At 28.0% G+C, this 12,098-nt stretch overlaps 1 protein-coding gene across 1 annotated transcript; it reads left to right on the forward strand.

The window, feature by feature from the left end:
- The first annotated feature begins 3,891 nt into the window (after nucleotides 1-3,891).
- Nucleotides 3,892-9,099, forward strand: LOC132936354 (RNA transcription, translation and transport factor protein). The gene is made up of 5 exons (XM_061003070.1): nucleotides 3,892-4,107; nucleotides 5,571-5,795; nucleotides 5,883-5,978; nucleotides 6,042-6,202; nucleotides 6,279-9,099. Exons 1-5 carry the CDS (start codon nucleotides 4,047-4,049, stop codon nucleotides 6,483-6,485), a joined length of 750 nt encoding a protein of 249 aa, XP_060859053.1. The 5' UTR covers nucleotides 3,892-4,046; the 3' UTR covers nucleotides 6,486-9,099.
- Nucleotides 9,100-12,098: the final 2,999 nt, after the last annotated feature.

The raw sequence follows: 12,098 nt of genomic DNA on the forward strand, positions 1-12,098 counted from the left end.
TAATTAACACACCAGTCAAAATACAAATAATGTTTTTAGATTAAGTACCTAAGTGTAATACAAAATTTGGGTATAAAGTGATTCTTTTAATATTAGCAATAGAATTTCTGAATGTGTCAATCGATTTGGTATTAACAACAATAATTTTAATGATTTTAATAATCACAAAAAAAATATTAGTATAAAAATGAAATATTTATTGTTGTATTTTCTTACAAAGTTATAACTTCCTAGATGGTTATTAATAGAAATTTTGTTTTTGGATTGTATAATATATGTACCTAAATACATATATTAACATTTATACTAAATTATTATTTAACGCATAAACTAACAATTTATTGCATGGAATTTGTAAATGTTTTATTTTTTCTTGTAATTCAAAGACGACGAAGAACCGTGGATACTAGATATTTTTACCGAATGTTTAAATTAGCATTTTCGATACATAGTACTTATATAGTTTTAAAAATATTTTGAGCTATTCGTAAATACTTTCTATAATAATTTATAGTTTTTTTTTTATAAATATTGATGAAAATATCTCCTCGCTGGGTCAAAAAGCTTGAAAATATAATACAAGGTTCCTCATAAGTTGTTGTAATAGCAGTTTCACTATATTAAAGATACACGAGCATGATTTTTTTAGAGGCATTTTAACTTAAATGTTACACAGTTTTTTTTAATAGATATTATTTTAGTTCAAATTTAGACAAAATTAGATATTTATACAGAGAATAATAATTTTATAGTTACCGATTTTTTTTTTTAATTTAAAAATATTGTTTGTGAATACTTGAAACTTTTAAAGTAGGTATATCTAATGAAATGTTTTAGGAAAAAATTAATTCAACCTATACTGTTTTACTAATTGTAAAATAAATGGGCACACATTGGTTGCTTTTCGAAGTCAAAAAGGTCAATAATTTGCCTCCCGACTATATACGAGTTGCCTCGCAACGTACCCTAAATTTTATCGTAAACGAAAAGGATCTAGTACTAGTTGCCTCCTACTAGTCCGTTAATAAATATATAAGTTGTTTCAAACATTTTCAAACATCATGACGACATGACGTATCAAAATAAATTTGTAATTTCAAATTCGTAATTTATGACTTGTTATATTTAATATATGATACGAATACATCTATACGACTAAACGTTAAGATTATATACTCTTTTGTGTAATGATAATATATAAATATATAATAATATACATGACCGAGTAACGTTTAGTTGATTTCCAACACGCTATTTGTACGATATTATTTTTACAAATATTATCTATTACCTAAGCGATTCTAAATTGTTGCGCTAGTTTTTAGAATGGATCAATGTCAAGTGCGAAACACAATTAGTGAAAAAGGCAAATAGGTATGTTAAAATAATTTAATTAATTTAATTATATATACTGAGCAAAGCGGTGAATGTACTGATTTTACAATGGTGTATGTTTTTTTTATTTTTATTTTTTTGTGTTTGTCATCACGGTTTGGGGCAATAAAACTGCTTCGATTTTCTTCAATAGTATCTTGTTCGATGGGAAATTGAATCTAGTTGGTGCATTCAGGAGGTCAAAATTAAAATAGTTTTAAAAAGCGCAGGGATAAACAAAAAAAGAATTATGGAAAACCGAGAATTTTTACGCAAAATCGGTTTTTGACAAATTTGATTTTGGTTTTTGATGTAACTCTACAACGAATGACCGTAGAAACATGACATTTTCACTGGTTGTTTATATTAGTATTTTCTATACACGATAAAATTTTAAAAATATTTTGATTTAAATTGAACTGTATACGGACGTCGGACATGTTCAGTTTCCAATTTTTTTAGTCATTTTTTCTATGAATGTCCTTTAAAACTTTATTTGTTGGGTAAAAAACCGTGAAAAATTAATTCAAGGCTCCTGATATATTGTTACAATAGTAGTTGAAAAATATTAAAAATACATAGGCACAATTTTTTTTTTATAAGCATTTAAAGTTCGAATTTTGACAACATTTATAAAATTTAAAATTTAATAATTATTTTGTAGTTAAAAATTTATAAAAAAAATCGTGAAGGCTTCAATAGAATGCCATTAATAGAAACTTGTCGTAATAACCTGTAATAATAATTATATATTTTTATTTATTTATTTATTTCAGCGTAATTCAATTTTAGTACAATTATAACCATAATAATAATATTAAGAGCTGATGCGTATACCAACTGAGCTAAACTCGTATCTGGTGTACGGAAAATAATAATTTATTATGCATTATATTGTATTGTAAATTATCAATAAAAAAAAAATTAAAAATAATAATAATGTCATATCTTAAAAATAAAGCAAATATAAAAACAACTCCTGTCGATATAGTTATATTAAAATCGGATGTTAAAGTTAAGAATCTGTATAATTCTCTACACTTCAAAGTGCTTTAAAGATGCAAATATTAAACTCACACTATTACCTTCATCCAGGTATTCGGAGGGCTCTCGAGATCGTGCGTATTCGAAAATTCGATCAAATGAAAAATACTCGTATAGTGTAATATAGGTATGCAATCAAAATAGTATACCTATTATATTAAATGCCTTACCTGACTATCAGCCGTCTAATGTCTTTGGGCTATGATGTAATAGTTTAAGGTAACACAAATTTATACTTCAAAATACACGAATCGAAATAATGAACACACTGATTATTGCTCATCATAAGGAGTTCAGTTATCACTTGTAGGATTCGGTATTGCCGTATTGTTGTTACTAAGATGGCTGGTGCTCATGCACTGATTAAAGGGACGATTTGGATATGCTGACCAGAGAGTGGTTGGCGGCTTTATCAAAAGGTTATCGTGAGCCTGAGTACTAGATTATTCTTCAGCGGCAAAAACTTTTTTCCTTTCCTTTTCTCTGGCGGTATAAGTATAAGAAAATCACACACCAATCCACCATTTTCCGTTATAAATGCGTGCATAGGCGCAACTAGACATATATTTTTGGGGGTGCATAAATTGTAAAGAATTCCCAGATGGCCAGATCCCCAGACCCTTAACACTGTATATACAAGGTGTAATAGAAAAATCTGACAAAAAAAAAAATAACACTACTTAAACATATGACAAAAATTGTGAAAAAAATATTTTGAATAAAGTGGTGTACTCACTACACCATTGTACTACCTAGGTACATAATTTATTTTTAATTGATAAATTTTGTTAAAATTTTAACTTTTTTAACTTAAAATATCTTGATTTTAAATAATGCAACAATATTCATACTTGGTTTTCCTAGATTATTCACGTTTTTTATTAAATAGAAATTATCTCAAATACTTTTAGGTGTTCATATACTGAGCTTAAAGTGTTCAATAACTACCACGCTGTCTTCAATCACTGAGATTTCACTTTTTTTTTAAATTAGGTAACTAATATGTTTATTAGTAATTTGATTTAATGTTTTTCTTAATGTTAGTTTAAAAATAAACTGTTGTATCAATCTTCAAATCTAAAATGTGTAAATATGATACTGAAAACTAATTTATAAACACATTTTGATAGCAAACAAATTCTTGACTGTTCAATCTGGTCTGTCTGACTGTCCACGTATTTAATTTTAAATTACGTGAACGAAAACCACATAATATACCTATATTGTGATGTATATACTATATAAAATAACATAATTAGTATAGATAGGTAAATATAAAGTCGTTAATTATACCTTCTTCGTTTTCAAGATAAAGTCAAATGTCAATTACTTTAATTTTATTGGTAATATTCCACGCTGCAGTGTGTTCAAAAAGTTATTAGCCTCCACGACGGAGGTGTTATATGTTTATGATAAATGATAATAATTGTTTGTAAATTGTAATCATGATAAAATATTATCACTTCACATATTTCGACCATGGCTAAGACTTTGTTACTACTTAGCTACTACAAATGAAGTTTCATCTATTTATGGTTGACTTAGACAATTCACAGACTTTTAAAACCTTAAAGTTTGTATTGTGATTAGAATCTTACAGCGTTAAATTTAGTGAACCCTGATTTGGAATGTCTATCAACAAGGTGAAAGCCGTAGGTTATCCGTTGGCTGCAGTGTTTGATGCAAATGGTAAACTATAATATATTAATACTTAATAATTGTGTTAATTATTTTTACTCTGATAATACATTAGTTATTTATTTTATTAGATTTTTTTTTTTATTGGTCTTTTAAAGCCTGGCGATTATGGCCATTAGCTGATTGTGAGGTTTTATGATTGTAGGTAGTAGGGTTTGAAACGGTAGGGTTTTTACACGTGTGTTGTGTTTGGCAGAATTTTTGATTGGGCACCCGTAGGCATCTGCCATGCCCGAGTGGGGGATGGCGACACTTGTTCTCCGGACACTATGACTTGCCCAAAGAAAAATGCCACCCGCGGCCAAGGAATCGAACTCGGGTTGGCTGCGTCACAGCCAACACCTTAGTCCGCTCGGCCACTCCGTCCCCCTTTATTAGATTTGTTAGAGGCTATAGGTGTGATATAAACGTTTTGTGATAAATGATATGAATTTATTGTTACTCGTTACTCGTTAGATACATAGTATAGTAATTTCTTTTATACCTCATAAAACACAATACCAATTTAATGTTCTTAAACTTGAAACAAAAAATAAAGATGTTAAAAATATGTTCAAGTTAAAATTGTGTCTTATTTAAATTCAAAAGTAAGTGACAATGCATAAAATAAATAATAATTTATTCTGGTTGATGAATTAATGTTAAAATACTTATTTTAACTGTAATTCTCTATGTGAATATTACCTGCATTTTTATAAGTGCATATTTCTATATACGATACGATACAATATTAACAGTTGCTTAGTGATGGGTAGGTTAAGCTGAATAAGGGTCATGCCCCCCCTCCCCACATTATCCCATAAATCATCTTATTGTGTCTGGTACTAGAACCAGGATTCATTTTACCAATTTTACCAGGCACCCAGGTTGGTATTTTATAGTATTTGCATATTTTTTTTGTTAAATGCTTGAGAAATAGCAGAGTAAGCTTAAATTTGTAAATTACTAATTTATAACTCAGAGAACTAAAATTAAACATTTTATTTTGCATATTTTGAAAAATTTTAGATTTTAGTGTTATTTCTAGAATGGTTAAATATTATTGTATATTGACCCGTTTTTTTAAAATAATATTTTGATGACATTTGGCCTCATGGAGGTCTAGTCGGTTGAGAAACTTTATTCTACATGCATAGAACCTGCATGTTCTTTCGTGAAACTGAGTTTATGTAGAATGCTGGTAAAATATACACTATTTGTTCAATATTCATTCTTACAAAATCTAGACAAATATTGCTTTAGATTCTAAAGTTTAGAATATGAATTTAAAATAAAATAATAATAATTAGACTATTGTATGATTAAGTGACTTAAATTATGACATTATATGCTTGAAAAAAACTAAAATAAATAATTTAAATGAAGCAGATAATTGTAGGCTAATGAAAAATTTTGAATCTGTAAAATATTAAAAGTAACTTATTCTGACTGTATTTATTACTTGTTCAATTTAGATCAAAAAAGTTTTCGGATGTTGATTTTGTGGCTCGAGGAAAACGTATTACATACTCATGTACCAGAGAAACGAACAGAGTTACAGAATGTTGATTCTCCTTCTTGGGACACAGCATTCAAAAACTATTGTGTGTCATGTTCTAGTCCAATTAAATCTACCGAAGCTATGGATCAGCTGGAATGGTTATTAGGCGTGGCAATTCGACTAACATACAATAAACAAAGTGAATACAAACTTAATATTTATAATTGTTTATAATTGTCTTTTATTCTAATAAAAAATTAATTATTTTGGTTTGTAACTGTTTTAGAACATAAATTTGATAATGAAACAAAAAAAACACTGGAAGTTTCTACTGATGTTCCAATGATTATACCATCCGATAACCCAATTGATAATCTTGATGGTAACCATTTTATTAAGTACTATTTTATATTTTTCAAATATATCATATCAAAATATTTTTTAGTAAACAGTAGTGATTTCAAGGAAGGTATTGAGAAACTAGCGGACTTACTAAATATTTCCAAGCATCCAGATCACAAAATTACATTAGAAGCTATTCATAAATTTGTCATTAAAAGGCTCAATGAAGAAGCAATTAATAATCCATCATCGATATTACCTAAGGTACCTAAAATATATTAACTTATTATGTAGTTTTATATTATATATACTATACTTTATATATTTATTTATTATACAGGGAGAAGCTTTTCCTTTAGAAAAAGTAAAAGGTCATAAAATTGAATCCAAAGATTCAGCTGTTCTACACGCAATGAAGGTCTTGAGGTTGGCACAGTTGCATAGGTTACGCGATCTTCAGACATGTATTAACGAATGTATAGTAGCTATGCAAGAAGTTACTTCTGATCCAAAAACAGATACAAAATTAGGGAAAGTGGGATATTGAATATCAAATTCTTTTAAATAATTTATTTATTTATTATCGTATTTAATCAAACTGTAAAATATATGTCAATGGTAAAAATGTCGTCTGTACAAATAATGGGCATTTTAAATTATTTGTACTTTTATTTCTGTGTCTATAAATTTCGTCACAGTGAATTACACTCAGGCATCGTTTAGAAATAATGTTTTAAAATAGAATCTTTTTTTTAATGCTAGGTAGACTTATATTGGAATTTTTATATTTTAGTTAATAACATAAACAACAATTCTAAAAAAATAATGATTTATCCAAATTTAAAGTTTTTCTAATTCATCACTATATTAATAGTTATTAACAGATTGACTCATTAAAGAGTTCAGATTCCTTAAAAACAATATTATTATTAGTAATTATCAATTTAAAAATGAATTATTACAATTTATTTCAACACAATTAATCATGCAGTTAAATAGAAACCAATAAACTTATTAACTTGGTTAATATGATATGTATTATACATAAGTTAACTATTAAGCAAACATTATGCATTATTTGATAAACAATTGTTGGTTTGTTTTCTTTTACCATACTTTTTTTATTGATTATAAACCGTTTAAAAACTTTTTATATTACAATCTTAACTTAGAAATGTAAACTGTTATTGTTTACTAAAAATGTGGCAGTCAAAATTGAAACAATCTTCATTTTTTAAAAATAGCCTTTTACAACTATATTTATATGATTATTCAATTGTGTGCACATTGCTGTTGACTACATTGACTCCTTGGAGAGTATTGTTATACAGTAAGCCATACATTTACTAATGTGACTTATTATCTTTCGTAATTCATCTTAATTTTTTAAAACATTGAATGGGTTAAAATTTATGAGAAACTAGTATTGATTTTAAGAAAGTTCTTGGTGTAATGTGACTTTTTTTTATAAAAAATTTACAATCTATTCTTAATTTAAATAATAAGCAAGTAATGTGACTTACTAGTCAAACTGGTGCATACATTTTAGTTTTTTTACAATTATCCTTGAAAACAAAATTGGTAGTCAATAAATTGTCAATTAATAGGATCCTAACATATTCATTATATCAAATGAATATATATTTTTACAGATTAAAAAAAAAAATAGTGTCTTAAGTGATTATATAGTTTTAAGTTTTTTGCTAATATATTACATTATACACATTTTATATACTACTATTAACTATTAATTAGTGCCTATTACTTCTAAGTGTCAGGAATCTTACCTTAAAAAAAATGTTATTTTTATCTTTATAAGTTTGAACAAAATACAACCAAGGGAACCCAACCATTGAGAATCCATAACCAGTAACCACTATAAATACTGATATTACATTTTTAGTCATTAAAAAATATCTATCATAATAGCTTTAATTATCTTACAAATAATGTTTGGAAATTTCAAAATACATTTTTTAGCATCAGTTAATTCAAATTAGTCCAGTTAATTCATGTGTCAAGTATCTTTAATTTTCATGATTCCTTGTGGATCCAAAACGACATTTGTACAGTACAATCCATGCATACTTGCAGTTTCATGCTCAGTTTTTTTGAAATGGGAGGAGGGATATTCGTGGTGGCCATTAATATACTTTTATTGCTTTATCATATAAATATTTTATGTATTATATGACAAAGGGAGGCTTGAAATAATATGATATACCCTCATCCTGCGCTACCCATGAGCACACCCACTGCTAGGAAGGAATGCATTCAAAGGAACTAGTTCTAATGATTTCATTCAATTTTCAGGAACCTAATTTGAACCCAAGTAATAAAGTTAGTCCAATCCTTTGGCTGGGCCCTCAATGATTGACACTCTCTAACCCTCCCAGAAGTTGCACCACTATTTTCATGTCTCAAAAATCAAGACAAATGTATACAGTTACTTAATTTAGTTACGATTATTACAATTACTAAAAATAATATTTATTGAGATTTAATGTGCATTCAATTGTTATTGAAGTGGAGGAATTAACTCCACATTCCTTTCAATTTCCCTCCCCCCTTTAATAAAAACCTGAGGACCCCACTGAGTGCAACACAAGTAAAAAATAGTAAAATATTTTAACAGTAACTATTGAATATTGATTCCTAACTTATGGTATTTTATATCTGTAGACTAACGGCCCAACAATATTTTATAATTTGTTCTTTCGTGAAATGTACCCATTTATTTTTTATAAGTATAGAAGTTACATACTAGTATTATAGACTATAGTAGTATAGTACATTAAGATTATTATTTCTTAAATGTCCTTTTAGTATCAAAAATAAGTGTTAAAGTATGTATTATTTACTGGTTATTATTTATCATGTATTCACCCACTATGTATTGTATTTAAATCTTTACCTCTGATTACCTCTGATTTTTTAAATAAAGATGCCTTGGTGTACATAGTTTTAACAAAAAAAATTGAAAATAAAGGTTGGTACGTTTGATAAATTATGGGAACAATAAATACAATTAAAACCATTTTAAATTGCCTTTTATGCCTTTTTATATTATATTTATTATTCACAAATTAATTTTACTTGGATTCTAAGTACCTTCCTACCTACTGCCTAGGTATTATTATGTAATATGTACCTATATCAATTAGGTATCATATTCAATATTGATATTATGGATCATTTATTAGTAAATATTGGTTTTGTTTTTTTTAGTTTCTTGTCAACTACCTTTCCAATAATATTCATTCCTTAACTTTTTTATTAGAGAATATGCTTAATTTATTTGGATATTTATTTATTTTTAAATTCTGAGCTGAACGATGAATGAATTGGTTTTTTTTTTTTAATTTTGTGTGTGTACACGATAAGTAGTCGAAATAATGCTTCGATTTTCAACTTCAGTATCTTTTTCGATGGGAAAGTGAATATTGTTGGTGCATTGAGGAGATCAAAGTTTAAAATTCCCAGTCATTTTCAAAAGCGCCGGGAAAAACAAAAAACAATTAAGGAAAACTGGGAATTTTTACGCAAAATCGGTTTTTGTCAATATCGATTTTGGTTTTTGGTGTAACTCTACAACAAATGACCGTAGATATATGAAATTTTCACAGGTTGTTTATATTAGCATTTTCTATACACGATAAATGTTCAAACAATTTTGACTTGGTTTGAGCTGTTTACGGTGAAGCGTATGTGTCTAAACTGATGAACGAGAAGATACTACCACATGCGACCCTGGAATCGCTGACTCCGTTTCGTGAAGCGTGAGTGCTTATCGAACAACACGAGTTCATAATGTAGGTAAAAGCGCCACATGATCAATATTATTATAATATTATTTATTGACATCAATAAAAAGTTTAAACCCGTCAATAAATATCAAAACGGTTTTGATATTTTCAATATAACTTATACAGTCAATATATATATTGTCAATATCGAATATTGATCGTCTTTGTAAACAGTATTACAGTGTGCTAAAACATATAGCCCAAAACATGTTTTTTCTCTCTCATATGTTATGTTTTCTCTCAGTTATGTCGTCTGGATTAAGCGCACTCCGTTAGTGTGTGAGGCGCGTGGGCGAGCAAAGTCAACAGAGCACGAAGAGACGCATGCTCGCTCACTCTCTCTCTTTCTCTCTCTCTGTATTGGGATTCACTATTCAGTATGCTATTGACATGTCTATAATTACCTTTATTAATTATATTCAATATTAAGTTCAAATCGCGACAATAGTATTCATTTTAATTGAATATAAATTAAATTATAATGTACCAAATTGAGTACAACATAATATATGTAATTATTGATGGAAAACATGGTATACACACACCAAATGGCAGATGCGTAAGCATATACGATTTAAGGTTTTGTTACTAACGATTTATACCTACGAATTACGAATTAAAGAATATTTAATGTAGTATTCGTCGCTGGATAGAAACGGTTTAACTGCTCAAATTTTGGGGGAGGCTGGAGACGAACATCAGCTCAGTAGTTATAGGCTATAATTTTATAAATATATAATTGGTTGGGTTATTCGTTAATATGAATATACTCGAGAATTATATACCTACTAGTGACACGACCGCCGACCGGATGATACACCAATAACATAAGATAGGGTACAGATTCAAAAATATTTAGATATTATGTAAATATTTACCTATGTACCTATTGTTTTGTATATGTAAATAATGAGTAATGATATGCCACATGCAATTAATAACGAATCTAGTAATGAAATGATTGAATAATAGGGTAAAAGAGGTTTAAAAAAATTAAATTAAATTTTTTTTTTTGTAAAATATGTAAATAATAGTTTTGTAATTTCTATTGAATACAAATATTGATTATATTTTGTTCTAGTCAAACTATAATAAACACATTTCATTTTACTAATATACTGTATAAATTTATAGTTTTGTAATTATCGATATCATAAAATATATTATACATAATATATAAACATTGAGATGGGATAACACCCTATGAAATGTTTAACAATAGCAATACGCAAACGGTCTATTAAAAAAGTCATTCGTAACAGTAGTGATGTGTAAACGTTTTACACCCAACATTTTAATCCATTGACATTTTGGCTATCGGTGTTCAATCACTCCCTTCAAAACCTACTTATAAGTTTTATAGTTTTTTATATTTTTATAGTGCCCCACGGTTAATTCCTCAATATACAGTCCTCCTGGTCCCAAAATTATACCTGATCAATTTGAAACCTTTTTTCTCTCCTTATGAGAGCAATTGGTTATTGAAGGTAACCTTAACCTGCTGGAGTAACCGTTCTGGAAATACCCGAGTCCGTGGTCCGTTAAAGCTGTCTTAGAATTAGTAACTTTTCAGTAATCTCACCACCTGTCCTTATTTATTAGCAATCAAAGAGCAACAGTCTTCTCAATATTCTTGACATATTTGTTGCGAAAATACCTAATCATCTTAACACGAGTACCTAAATAAAATGTAAAAGATCCTTCTTCTAATCACATCCTAAATAATCTTGCGCTTGGTGCCAAAGTTAGGTAGGTACTCGAATCCCAAGACCGTCTCTCACTAGTCACTTCTAGTAGAGTAAAATAAGCCTAAATTAATGTAGATAAATATCGCTGATAATAAAACCCATTAAAAATAATTGACGGACGACAATGCACAGTTTTCAGAAAATCTTATCGAATTGTACCGTTATTACGATTACGTATGTCGTGTATAAAACTATTAAATCAATTAAAAATTAAACACAATAGTCATTTATAAGTGAAAAAGGCAAAAGTGCATTTATAAGTTAAAAAGGAAAAAAGGCAAAAAATACGTTCATCGTCTTACATATTAAATGACACACATTTTTGTATACAAATTATTTATCTATTATTATTGTTATTAAAAAAAGGCTTTTGCCTTCAAATCCGAACCATAATCATTAGTGACCACAATAGAAGCGTTGTATTATAGTTCTTTCATCACTGTACCCTATACTAAAGTTCGACAGACGACGGTTTCTTAGAATTGGAATTTACTTTATTGGAAATAATCATGGACAAAAATTATAAATTAACAGAGAAGGAATTTTTATATTTTATTTTATATTTGAAAAATCCAAATTTTTTAAATTCTCAGGTGGTGCAATTCC

This window comes from Metopolophium dirhodum, chromosome 1 (assembly GCF_019925205.1).
Source record: "Metopolophium dirhodum isolate CAU chromosome 1, ASM1992520v1, whole genome shotgun sequence".
Lineage (NCBI taxonomy): Eukaryota > Metazoa > Arthropoda > Insecta > Hemiptera > Aphididae > Metopolophium > Metopolophium dirhodum.

Bases quoted from the DNA above. Each gene is read 5' to 3' on its own strand.
- LOC132936354 (XM_061003070.1), top strand. From the start codon at position 4,047: ATGTCTATCAACAAGGTGAAAGCCGTAGGTTATCCGTTGGCTGCAGTG. The intron at 5,796-5,882 runs GTGAATACAAAC...TAACTGTTTTAG, and splicing joins ACTAACATACAATAAACAAA to AACATAAATTTGATAATGAA. The intron at 5,979-6,041 runs GTAACCATTTTA...AATATTTTTTAG, and splicing joins CCCAATTGATAATCTTGATG to TAAACAGTAGTGATTTCAAG.